Here is a 14,173-nt window from a genome sequence, read left to right on the forward strand (position 1 = left end):
CCCTTGAATGCGTTCTGAGCTGCGCTGGTTGCTGCTGTCGATGCGGCGTTGGCTGCAGCAGTCTGTACAGTTTTGTTGGACATCACTCCTGTGGCAAACTCCTGCTGCGCCTTCTCAAAACTGGCACCGGTTGTGCGGTAGAGACCATGCACCTAGGGAAGAGGGAAAGCAGCGAAAACACAGTGCTCAGCCTTCCACTTCCTCATAGACTGACGGCAACACCTTATACACAAAGCAGAGCTGTGTGTTGAGGAAAGCTGGTTTGCTCAGGTGTTTGGGAGGATCTGGAGATGAGTAAACTGACTTTTTCCCCACAAATCCTACAACCGATTGCCCCACGGCATGCACAGTTTGACTGCACGAACACCTCTTAACTTTTTGCAAGTTGAGAGTGGTCTCATAGGTATTTACTAAAATGTGTGTGGTATCTATTGTTTGAAATAACATATTTAAATACACAAACAAGCTGCACCCTTTGTGTAACGGAGGGCTCACGGCTCACAGCTCACAAAACTGTCTTCTGTCTCAATCTGTATACAACTTGTACTCATTAAAAGAGTAAGTGTGCACATTAAAAAAACAGCAAGAAACAAAACCAAAAAAGTAGTTTTGAATCCACCGTGTTGATAACATTTTGGTCAATTTTTAAAAACCATCTTAATTTCTCTGATACAGTGACAAGAACAAGCTAAGCTACGACTGAATATTAAACTGTGTAGAATATCCTAATAATGAGACATGTATCTGCTAAGCTAGTGTGATGACCAATAGCTCGGCATAATAAGCACAGGTATTAAACAATGATTTACAAACACTCTAAACGATACGGTGTATAACCTTTAGTACAACAAAAAACCAAATCCTGAGTGATTTACAATTACCTGAGTATTAAAATTAAAATGCTATTTCTGACCCATATTCAATCAAGTCACAATAAAGTTGTCAAACAAGACTGCAAAGACATTTTCATTCAACTGTAGCAGGAAAATTGAAGTTGTAACTTTTATCTTCGTTATAAACATGACTGTTTCTCATCCACAAAGATACACCAGGTAACATCTGAGTATGCAGTTTTTTGAAAAGAATCCACATGTATGTGGTAGGAAGCCTGTAAAAAAAATGCTCCACCATACATTTTTCTCACTTGTTTCTTTCTGCTGAACTTGAGTATCTATGCAGAAAATAAATACGGAGAAGGGACATGTCCAGGCAATGCTTAAAATTTCTAGCTTGCTTTAAATAGGTCAGAGAGTTTGGATATGTGAAAATCTTTAAGCATAACTGTTACAGAAGTTGAATAATTATAATTGACAGAACATCAGCAGCAGAATTCTGTTATATTTTACATAAACAGCATCAAAAATGTACTAGCACTTTAGTATCTAACCTTAAGTCTTCGGAATGCAAAAAGCACCAAGGGGAAAAAGCATCTTTCATTGAGCTTTCATTCTACGCAATCATTAACTGGAAACAAATTTTAAAATAATAGAAGCAGAGAAATGAAAATCATTTTCTGAGGTGCCAGGCATCTCCCTCTATTGATTTTAATGAGAATTAATTTGGTCTGAGCTGAAATTTAGTAATCATTAGAATGACACTTCACTCAGCCCAACGAATTACCACAGATTTGGAAATCACAACCTGACTTCTACAGGTACAATTGGAGTGTCCACTACATTCACCTACCCCTTCATTGTGGGCCTGCCTCCCACAGGAAGGGAAACTCAAGAACTCCCTCTGAGTTTCTCTTACTTGCAGCTATCCTTCCCCATTTCAGTTTGCAGAAGATACATGTATTGTAGAAACAGTATTTCATAACTCCACAACAAGCAAAGAAGTGCAGTTGTTAATAGGCACACCCTAAGAATATAATTTAATCCGTGTTACTTTGTGACAGAGAGTCTCTCAGGATTTGCAGGAAAACAAAATCCAGATCAAACACAGGAAACAGAAGAGGGCAATAACATGTAACTTACCTTTTTAAACATAACTAATGAGATAACAGCAGATGCTGTGAAAAGTGCAGCTATGATTATCATCATAATGCCAACAGGAATACTCTTATTCAGACCAGTAAGAGATGAAATCCACCCACTGAAGGAAAAAGAAAGGACAAATTTTACTACCACAGCACATGAACCACTCGGCCACAAGTATCCACATCAAGGGAAGCTTTACAACCTCCTGATTCTGATCAACTTTGAATATTTGTGAAGAAAAAGTCATGGGGATTTTACATAACCGTATTTCAGTTCTGCGATATGCTTTTAAGGCTCAGTTCCCATTTTTTCCAACTACATGAAAAATTACAGTAAAGATGATTATCCTTGAGCAGAATTACGAAGAAACTAAGAGCCGCTCACCAACATTTTAGTATTTTTTTGTCATACTGTCATTTCACTGATTTAAGACTATAAGATTTTGTGGAAATGAAAATGTCCCAAGAAGTTATCTCCTAACTTCTTTAAACATAAAAAAAAAACATGCCCCAAAACATGCCCCATAGAACTTCTATGTGGGAAGACTCATTTAATTGTACCCACACAGTGATGCTCTCTCAATTGAGGTCAATATGATACTTTTCTGAAGTAGATAGCAGTGGCTTAACTAACAGAGGATTCCTGTATCAGTATCTACTTTAAACATTTCCCCATTTTTCAAATTTGAAACCCCAACAGAAAAATACAATATCAAACTTGAAACCCCAACAAAGCAGGATGCCTTGAGAAAAATAAAACATTAATACGGAAAAGATTCTTAAACATACACTAAAAAAAAAAAGACAAAAAAATTTCTGTAAACCCAAATAATCTTAAAACTTCCCTCTCTCTACCTGTTTGAAATTGCTTTGATATCCCCTATGTCCAAGTGGTCTCTACCACAAAACTCCAAAACTGTAGCTAGCATTTTTTGATGATACGGCTACTCTCCATACCCGTTCCTCAAGTACCCTTAAAAGCACACTCCACATACAAGGAGAGCTGGCTCTCTAAAATGCTTTCTTCTTTTGTTAATGTCAACCAATGCATCCATAAAAAGCAAAACAGTGGATTCGAGAGCAAAAATAATTAACCTGTATCTTTGCTTACACTACAGTTCTAAAGCAATATCTGTCTTATATATGTTTAGAGGTTAGCAGAGAAGTGGCATTACCCTGTGACACTACTGCCAATCATAGCTCTCCATGCTACCAGCTTGCTACTACAACAATGCTTTTAGTAATTCAAGTTTGTTGTTTGATTGTTTTTTTCCCCAATGACTTTGCCCGATTACCAACTGCTTTTCCTTGTAAGAGCTAAATATTAGACCTCGAAGACTCATATAGAAGATAATATGCATAAACTCTTCTTGTAAAAGCTTATACACTTACAAGCATCAGAAAGAAAAATCAGCTATTTCAGAATAAGGTGTTGACTCAGACAAATGAGCTTTTCAATGACTATCAAAGATATACCACTGTATTCACCCAGGTACACTGTTGTCTCGTTCTTCAAATTTTAGTGATAAATTTCATTAATAAGTAGTAAGTATATTAATATAACTAGAAATATTTAAAGATACAAAATTATTATATGCAAACAGTATATTGTCTAAATTATTTTAATTTTCTCTACGTTTTTGTTTTCATCTTTAAAATACAGCATTAGTACCTCCACACACCACCAAAATAAAGGAGGTAATGTATAAAAGAACAGTTCAAAGTGTTTTACATTGAAGGATAAAATTTTGACCAGCCTAACAACAGAAGTACATCACTCACTTACAGTACTTTTCACCCACCTTTCCTACTTAAGAAAACTCCAAAAATGCCTTTTGCGAGTGCTAAATGTAGCAAGTCCAGTAAGCACAAGATTCAAAAAAAAAAAAACAAAACAAACCCAACCCACAGAGACTCTATTGCAGTTGCTGTATTAAATATGAGTGTTTGTCTTACAGGCAGTACAACAATCCAGCAAACAGAATACTCACCAGTTTCCCCATCTTTGAAATCCTGCAGCTTGAAGTACATGTACAGCAAACTGACAGATATATACAAAGAAGAACACAAAGAACCTGAATGAACTGTCACTCCTGAAAGAGAGGGGGGGAAAGATTAAACCAGCCAGTAAATTAATGCCCTTTTGCAAATACTGTTGTACAAATCTAAAATTTTCTTCTGTATTAACTAGAGGAAAAGTGCTTTCATTTATTGGCAGTGACTTGAACTACGACTAATTCTGTGGTTTTGCAGAGTGTTTATTTACAAAAGCTACTCCTTTAAGATAGTATTTTTGCCATCTATGCCTCTAACAGAGATGAGAATAGCAGCAAGATACTATTCCTTACTTAGTGTTCTGTCCAGCACACAGGAGAGCCTCCTGTACTAACTACAGAAGTTTTGCTACAATGCATGAAGAACAGCATTCTTCTCCACTTTTGAAGTGAAGTTCACAGTGCTGGCAGGATGAGAAGAAAGTATTTTTCTTGTAAAAGGAAATTAAAACTAATACGGAATTTCTGCAACATGGTGCAGAATACTGAAGCAGCTGCTGCTGAAAAGTAAAATATACAAAATACGTTTGCTGTTAAAATTATTAGAAGTCCAGCCTGACAAAGGCTGTAAGTAAATATATATATTTTTTTATATTTTTTTTAATATATATATGTGCATGTGTGTGTATAGGCAAAATCTCAAAGACCTCAACTTACTACTATCAAAAGTAATGATCATATGATATGCTTGCTACTGGAATTCTTAGAAAGTACAGTAAATCATTCAGTTAAGTCACAGAATCAGGTTTTGCCATTAACAGCTCTTCCTGTTAATTTCTATTTATTCAACCAGCTAAGTTTAATAACTATTTCAATTTTCATCTGAGCAACTGACTGAAGTTGAATATGCAAGTTACTGTTTTCCTTTTTCCAACAATCAATATTCACTAAGAAAACCTATGTATTTACTAGAGAGCAAAAGCAAGTAAAACTATACAACTCCTTAAAGATGTATGTCCTCCTTGGTTAGCAAAAAGAAACATCCCATTTAGTCTAAAGGTCACACAACTTCAGTTTCTGGCATTCAATCTTTCTTTACAAGAATAAGTTCATTTTAACTGAGGATATCCTGAATCAGTTCAATATAAACAAAAAAAACAACCCCAAAAAACAAACAAACAAACAAACAAGCAAGCAAAAAAAACCCACCCAAAACAAAATCCAAAAGAAATACAGAAGAATAAGAGTACAGGATTTAGAATTTCTACATGCTTATATTCACCAAAGAAAAAAAAAAGTAAGTTCAATTTTGCATGCAAAATCGCCATTCTTTTCTTGAACATAAAGCTACAACACCTCATGCTTGTGAAGCCTTCAAAGATCACTAAAAGCTAGGAAAAATTAGCATCAGTAGTTTGATTATACCTGCTCTCCTCATTCTTAAGAATCTCAGTCTACTTCAGTTACAGACACTGTATGTCACTTAATGTAAGATTTTTAAGCGTAAAGTTTTATGAAATTTTCTCAGGAAGCCAAAAATTTATGACCCTTTTAACTATTAACCTACTTAAATTCTTGGTGTGAAGGGGTAAGAGATCTAATGAGAATTTTCCTGAAAACTGTTATCAGTATCAGCCCAAAGTTAAGTATTTCCTACAAATATTTTGTCAGTGGTAAAAGCTATAAATACTTTAAAGGATATTCCATTATATTCTTAACTATCGCCATCTATGTTTCAAATAGAACAACTGAATTAATGGCAAACACATTACTTGTTTCTAATGAAAGAATATTAAAGCATTATCATAATGATCATCAAGCAAATTCTGGAATGCTAATGTATGTTGACAAGTTTTTAAATATTCTAAGTCAAGCTAAAGTTGTTACCTGAAAGCTCCATAAAGTGGTCTGTACCAGCAGACAAAAGAACAAGGGGTAAAAAGCAAGAACCAGAGAATACTCAATCCAAAATCAACTCCTCGTGTAGAATCAACATAAAACCAGGCCAAACATCCAAAGATATTAAGAAACAGTGTCACGGTATGGACTGTAGAAGCAAAAGGAAATTAATCTTAATTTAGTTATGTTTATACAATAAATGTTTGCAACTGTTAAAGTAATACCCAAACTGAGCATTTTTAAACAAAACATCACTGTGCTGACAATAAATCAATACCCTTTCAATACCCCCAGCAATAGCTGATTTTTATACAGTTTTCTAACTTTCAGGAAACCCTGTATTCACGTGTGAAAGTACTGAATATGAAAGACCAAGTACTATATGGTGAAGGAAGACATCATGTCATAAAAATAAAACATTTTCAGACTCAAAATGAAAAAAAAAAAGAGGTCTCCACAGCTGCAGCAACTGATACTTTTTCTACAGCAATTACTGGATACAGGTATTTAACAGACTAGTGAATATTTTTTGAGAGAAAGCTTATAAATTACATAAAATGCACCATATATTTAGCACTGCATGCATTCTAATTGGAAAATAAAAATTAAAAAAATAAAACCTTTAAATGGAAAGCTCTTTTGTTTTCCATGTAATCAAGCAAAAATAAAACCCCACCCAGTAAGTGTTTCTCAGTAAAAAGAGATCTGCAAGAAGCTATAATACATATTGCATATTCAAATATTTATTTTAACATTGGTCTTAAACATCTGCATTTCTGGTGCTCCATTCTTTGCTCAATACTATCATCTTCTCATTGGCAGACTTTTTACAAGTTAACTACTGAATTTCTACCAAAGAAAATACATTTTCATTACAACTTCTACATTATGGTTTACTTAAAATATATTTAGTTCTTAGAACAAAAAACGATACAGTAGTATTAAGAAAAAATACATCTACTACCTTCATGCTAACTGGCACAGAAGTTAGCTCTGCCAGACTTAAAAAATGAACATAAATTTCTGGTTTTGTTCAGCAATAACCAGTGGTTCAGGAGTGATTTTTGCCACCTCAGAGGATATTTTCTGTCTTTGTGGGCCATGACGAAGTACGAGTATTTATAACAGAGTGCACAAGCTGCTCCTTGCAGCAATGATTTTTTCATTCAAGTTCAGGGAAACATCTTAATCATTCTACTGGAAGGTAAGATTAATAAAAGAACTGGAAGATAATAAAGATTCCGAATAAAAGACTCCTCAAACTCTTCGCTGACACCTTAACTAGTACTTAAATAAGTCCTAAATCAACTGAAGTAGGAAAACTCTTACAGCAAAATGGCCACATCATTGCCTGAAAGGCTGATGAAACTCAAAACATTTCCCTCAGACAAATCATATTGTCCTCTAAGAATCACTAGGAACATAAAACTTTGTACTTTTAACTAAAAAGCACTTAACGCATCCACATAGCTTAGCACTATTACAAGAGGTCAGCAAAACAACTCATTTCAGAATTTGTGTGTATGCTTCATAAAGCACAATAAAGGATACACAACCAAATTCCTGCCTTCCTTTGATACACATGAGAAAGCTTCCTATGGGGTATTTTTTCATTCTGTAGTCAATACTGGAAAATAGGGAGACCCCTGAGATTACTAGAAACATCCACGTTCTGGTGGAGTTTGAACTTTCTGAAATTACTACCTTTTTTTGTAATTGCAATTATGGCAACAGGACAAGTTTTAAAAGAACAACCATTGATGCAGAAGAGGGTTAGTATGTTGAACCCGCTACTGATACCTCTTAGCACAATAAAACCAGCAACACAGGTCTACTTCGCTTTCTGTCTCAGCTGTAAAAAAACAAGTATGCATATGAAGACATGGCACTTTACTGGCAGTTCTCTCTCCACTCCACTTGCCCTTCTCTCTGTCCACTGCAAAGCATAGAAAAGCATTTTTTCTTTGAGCCAGCACCTTCACTAAGTGACCTAGACAAGCCTTGCTGCTGCAGGAACAGACAGGTGTTTTTATGTTCAGCATAATGGTTTTAAGTACCTTCCACCTACTTGTATCCTTAAACTATGATACAAGTTATTTTAAGACCATGACCACCTGGGAGCTGAAATGACCTAAGGCTTTGGCAGAAGTCTGCAACATGTGATGTCTATATGACAATAACTTCACAGCTATACCAACACAGTACTTAGTGTGAAGTGACCTAAGAAATCCTTCTCCTTGCTTAGCTGTTGAAGCAGCTGAGGTTAAAAAAGGGAAAAGGACATTCATCATGCCAGAGTAAGAGTCAACAATGGGAAATTACATTATTTTAATAAGTATCCAGATTCAAATCCACTTTTATTAAACTTCCTTGTACAGAAGAATTCTACTTAGATATATGCTCATGTTTTTAATTAACTACACTTTATCAAACATTAATGCTTTCAAGTGAGTTGTAGATAAAGACCACAATTGGCACTGATGCTATTCAGCATCTACATTCTTGAGAATATTATTTTGCGGTCCCATTTGGGACTCTGTGAAAATAGATTTTTGTTAATAGGTTTCATTTCAGTAATGTTTTACTGATCGTATTCCAGGGAAACCAAAATTTTCATTAGGACACAAGACAAAAGAATGTGCTTCTTCCCAGGAATCAGCTGGACTGTCACTCTGTAATGGACTGCAGTAAGAGGAATGGGATGCCTATAAAATGAAAGGTTTTGAAGCCATGAGGCAACCAGCAAGCGCAGACAGAACTGGTGAAGTTTGATCACATACAACCTTGGAGCACAGAATGCCTTCAAATGTAGTTTAGGCTTTTTGCTCCTTGTCTGTTGAACTCTTTTTGCAGCTGGAGTGAGCAAAACATGTGCAAACACACCTTACAAGCAACTTAAGAATTTTCCATAGGAAAAAAACCATATTCTAAAACAGTCTTAGCTCAGCTCATAACAAACACCTGCTATCAAAAATATGAAGGTGCTTTTTCTTCTCTACACAGTACATTAGGACCCCAACTAAAATACTGGACACAGTCCACATTTCTTGATGCTACACACTAAAAGACCCATAATAATATGGAATGAATCTCTAAAAAATCAACTGAACAATCAGACTTCTAGAAAACGTAGCCTACAAAGAAAGGCTGAGTAAACTATGCTAATTTAGCCAAGAGGAGATGACTAATGGGGATGCATTCTCCATAACAACAGTGGGCAGTACAGGGAAGATCAAACACAGAAAGGAGAATTAAATTATATGCTGGGAAACAGCTTTTAACAATAAAAGACAGCAACACATGAGAAAGGGCTTGGAGGGAGTTTATGAAGTGCCCATCCTTGGAAGTTCTCAAGAACAGGCAGAACAAACATCAGCACAGATTGATGTATGTGCTATTGATCATATCCTCAGTCAGAAGGATAGATGAGACGAAAGTGTCCTAAACAGAAAAAATACCGTAACAGTTGGCACTTTATGGTATTGGTTTTTTACCAGAATCTACAGTTTTAAGTCACTGGTCTTTGAAAACTTTTAAAAAGTTTTTTTCGTAGAAAATAGAAACACTCATAACCTATATAAAGTGACAAACTCAAATACCACAAAAGCTTTCATGAGATTAAGCAGTTCTTCAGTTTGTAACTTTACATAAAAAATATTCTTCAAGAATTGGTACTGCTCATTTTATACACGCTCTCAATGTGAAGGCAAAGTAGCTGGAAAACACAGGCTTTTGAGCCATAAAATTTTTAGTGTTAGATACGGGTCAAGAAACACTATTAACAGCCCAGGAAGATTTAAAAAGTGCTCAGTGGTAAAGAGCCAGGAAAACAGTCATTCTGCAAGCCACTTAAACAGCAAGGGTCACTAAGATAGAATAGAAAAGCTCCATGGTAGGTGAGAAAATCCATTGCCAATTGATTGCTGCAGTTTACAAAAACGTGAGTTCACTCAAGTCAGTAAAATGGGAAAAAAAAAAAAATGTTCTCCCATGGGGACAAATGACAACAGTGAAGCGCAAAGATAAAACCACATCAAAGAATAAGAAAACTCTGATTTCCGATACATGTAGAGAAAAGATAGATGAATTCATGGAATAGTAACACAGACAGACTTGTTTTCTCATGAGATGAAGAGCATATAGATCTAAAACAGGTAAAAAAGTTTCCTCAGAGACAAAAAGACCAATAGTAAAAATACAAAAACTGCTGCCAATATGAAAACACACAGAAAACTGAAACAGAGAGGTTTGTTCCTATGACTGCTAAAAATAAAGAGGAAAACTAATCTACTTTACAAAGTGCTGAGTACTCAATACTAGATTTACCTAAATGTGATTATGTTCACAGAACCCCAGACCTTACAAGAGTTATGAATTTCTGGGGGAGAAAATAAAATACAGGGTAGAGCAGAAAGCAGAAACAGGCTGGTACTAAGTGTCTCCACTGATGAAGCATAGCCACTCTAATGAAAACTGAGCCAAACCAAATAGGTACAATCCTGGAAAAGTCAACTCACAAGGACTGATTTAACAGCCAGCCCTAACACATGGAATCCTGTACTAAATATTTTTTTACACTGAAGATTTTGTCTTTCTTTTCCTTTATTATGCCCTTCTCCTTCATTCCTGAGTAATCCCCAAGTCAGAGAGTAAAAGAGCTGAAGAAGGAAAAGACTAAGAGGACTAAGTTAAAAAGCTCAGTCTACCTAGAAGAAAATGCGTCGCACTATTATAAAAGCACAACTCCTACATATTTTGAAATACTATAATGTTGCTGCATCCTCTATTTATTGCCATAAGAAGAAAGAAAAACAGTATTAATATTCCAATTCTCATGGCCCAACTTCATCCAGTGTTTGAAACATACAGCACTTTCAGACTCAGTCCTGAAAATGACCAGAATTAATAACTATCCTAAAATTTTGGAGTATTTGATCTTAGATTCCATGTAAATCTTCCATGTTTGTCAGATTTACGAGAGTGACTAGTCGTATATTCTACAGTGGATTTAGCTGCTTATTTCAAGATCAATGACCCAGCAATGAATACAGACAGCTATGGACTATGATGAAGTGGAATTCACTTGATTCAATGCTCACTGCTCATTTATGTGTATTGATTACGTGGTTCAATCACAGTAATAAGGTTACCAGATAAACTTACAGAAATTGGTTAACTAAATCTGAAGCCTTGAAAAAAAATACAGGAAAGTTCTTAAATTCATATTCCCTTAGCATTCTAACAATGTATTAAATGCATCAAAGCACCTAAATCTTTTTCCTCAGTCTCAGAGTAATTATTAGGCTCTCATCACAGTGGACAAGGCAAAAGAAGCAAGTATTCTGGCATGTGTACACTTAGTTCATCCAGCATTTCTCCAGTGAAAACACAGCACCTGAATGAGGACAAAATTAACTCTGCAAAGATGATGTAGAGCATTCTCTGCATACAAAGGACAGTTTTAACATGGACTGATTGCTGAGCTGATTTATTTTGTACTATTTTTTTAAATAGACTAGAATGATATGAAGTGTCCAATACAGACTAAAAACTATATTAAACGATACAAAACTATGTATATTAAAGCAAATACAGATTATACTACTTAAACTCACAAGTCTATTAACAGTGATAGTGAATTATATTTCTTAATATATAAGCTGATTTTAAAAACTTAGAATTAGTAGAATTATTTTGAAGCTAATAAATGGTCAAAGCTCATTTTACAATAACAGACATACTTAAACCAAAATATAAAACTGCAGTATACTGGAACCAAACTGCCTTAGGATAATCCTTCTCCTTTTTTTTCTGTGGAACTTTGTATGAAATAATTCAATACTTGTAAAATTGAAACTAACAAAAATATTTCATTTCAACATTTGACTTCTGAATTTAAAATAATTTCTCATTACAGATGTTACAAAAGCCAAAGCAGCAGGTATGTATCATCAGTCTGAATAGGCACTTTTGGTTTTCTTAAAAAAAAAATAAAAAATTTAAAAATACTTACACATCCACAGGTAGTACATAACCTTTACTGTCTTCTGGAATTCTACAGGAATGTCTACAGAAAAGTCCTGGTAGAAACAAGGACCTACTGGAAAATTCTCAGGAAGAGGTGGCCAGTTATTTTTTCTACCTGCAAAACAGAAAAAAAAAACCCGAAGAGCTTTATAATATAGTTTTAATCTTTGTATAATAAAAAGAGATAAGCATTTTAACTTGTTCAAATTGTTTCATGCATGAGTTCACATGCATCTGGATAACCTGGGCTACCACAACTCAAGAGTTCATCAGCAATCCTCACACAATACTACAAATAAACTTCAGGAAAAAAAATAAAATTCAGTGCACACAGAACAAGGAAGTACAATATTTTAGCTATGTAAGAGATTAAGCAGGTATCTGACAGTTCCTAATAAGTAATGAGGAAAGAGAATTCTTCACAAAACAAGTAGATACAGACAGAAAAAAATCTCAGAGTTCATTAACTTTTAAATACACATTTCCCTCAACTTTCACAATACCCACAATTCTTTGTTGAATACAAAGACCGGAGACTGAAAAGCATTCTTCATTCTCAAAATCTTTGAATTTTTAACACCAGGCTCTTCAGAATCATAGAATAGTTAAGTTTGGAAAGGACCTTAAGATCTTCTAGTTCCAACCGCCCTCCCATGGACAGGGACACCTCGCACTAAACCACGTCACCCAAGACTCCATCCAACCTGGCACTGAACACTGCCAGGGATGGAGCATTCACGACTTCCTTGGGCAACCCATTCCAGTGCCTCACCACTCTCACAGTAAAGAACTTCTTCCTTACATCTAACCTGAACTTCCCCTGTTTAAGCTGGAAGCCATTACCCCTTGTCCTATCACTACAGTCCCTTTCTCACACTTTGAACTAGGTCCCAATAAAGTTTACTGTTGAAACTTTACCTAAAAGCCCAAAAGCCTGAAGAAAGGCAGCTACTGAAATGGTCTAAACTACTCTCTGTTTCAGGAAGATGCCCTACAGCACCACTGTATTTTGATACAGTTGTGTGACAGAGTAAGGACACCACAAAGAACATGGTATCAGACACCTGAATTTCCTGTATGCTAATCTGCTCACAGGCAAGAGTATGCACTCTGCCCAATAGAAGCAGACTCAGAGATTCAACTGAGATAACTAAAACAAACCTTTACCCTAGCATTTCAACTTCTGGATGCAAGAAATACATTAATCACCATGTTCCAAAAGTGGGGCTGAATTAGAGACTAACCTAAAGACATCTTTATGTGAAATTCTGACAAGTTTTGCTTGCAATTTCTATCTTCAACCTTATCTTTATTAGCAGTTCATCTGATAAGAATAGAAAACTTGCAAAGCTTATATACTTGCATTAAGTTTTGTTTCCCCACTCAGACAAGATGAAGCTGGTAGTTCTGTCCAAACGGGTCCAAAGTACTACACAGCTGTTAACTTGTCTGCCTCTTCTACTGAAATTTTTACAAAGCTTTTCAGAGCAGGAGACTGGCAGAAAGAGCATATTGAAGGTAATCAAATAATATTCCCATTCATATTACAAACTACTTTGGGAAAAATACCTGATAATAATTCAGATCTTCATTCCCACAGTATATGGTTCCTTCTGTCAGTACTAACAGTTCAAAGACAGAGTTATGGAAAAATTCAGGTATCTTATAATAATTCAAGATATTATTTAAGAATTTTATTCCATGTGCTTTCCCACTGCTGTGACACAGGTTTCAAAATTTTCAACTAAGACAGTTTGGTGAGACAGTCTAAGATCAAAAACCAAAAGGTTTTTTTCTAAATACATTCTGGATACTCATATTCGAAGACCGTATCTTGATGAGCAAAAAGTTAGCTTGGAGTTATTTCAATCAACACACATTACCACCGGAAGGCCTATTAACATAATTTCGGTGGCATGTCTACACTGTAAATTCACACAACCCCAAATAATCTTCATGCAAGCACAGAAAGGTATTTTCAGGCATGCCCAGATGAACTAGCTGAACTAGGAAACAGCACACCTTAATTAGCTCAAATGTAATGCTGCGCAGGACCTGAGCAGAAAGATTAAAAGCTGAGCTGACCTACCAGCCTGAAGATGTTTGCACTGTAGTCAGTTATGTATGACAGTTTTGTAGATGGCAGCTAGTATTTAAACTGAATGCAAATAGTTAGAGTATTGCAAAAGACCCTGTCCTCCAATCACGACAACTCTACAGTGATTTCTCCTCAGTCACAACAGATGATTGAATTGCCGAGGTGAGTATCTCCCGA

General features: G+C 35.5%; 1 protein-coding gene across 1 annotated transcript; it reads right to left on the reverse strand.

The window, feature by feature from the left end:
* Positions 1-2: 2 nt before the first annotated feature.
* On the reverse strand, positions 3-12,013 carry SCAMP1 (secretory carrier membrane protein 1; the record flags this gene model as incomplete). Its single annotated transcript, XM_010012389.1, has 5 exons — positions 3-152; positions 1,977-2,094; positions 3,970-4,071; positions 5,860-6,019; positions 11,885-12,013. Coding segments are annotated over 5 exons (659 nt in total), but the record flags the coding sequence as incomplete, so codon positions are not given.
* Positions 12,014-14,173: the final 2,160 nt, after the last annotated feature.

Source organism: Nestor notabilis, unplaced genomic scaffold, assembly GCF_000696875.1.
Source record: "Nestor notabilis isolate BGI_N333 unplaced genomic scaffold, ASM69687v1 scaffold33683, whole genome shotgun sequence".
NCBI lineage: Eukaryota > Metazoa > Chordata > Aves > Psittaciformes > Psittacidae > Nestor > Nestor notabilis.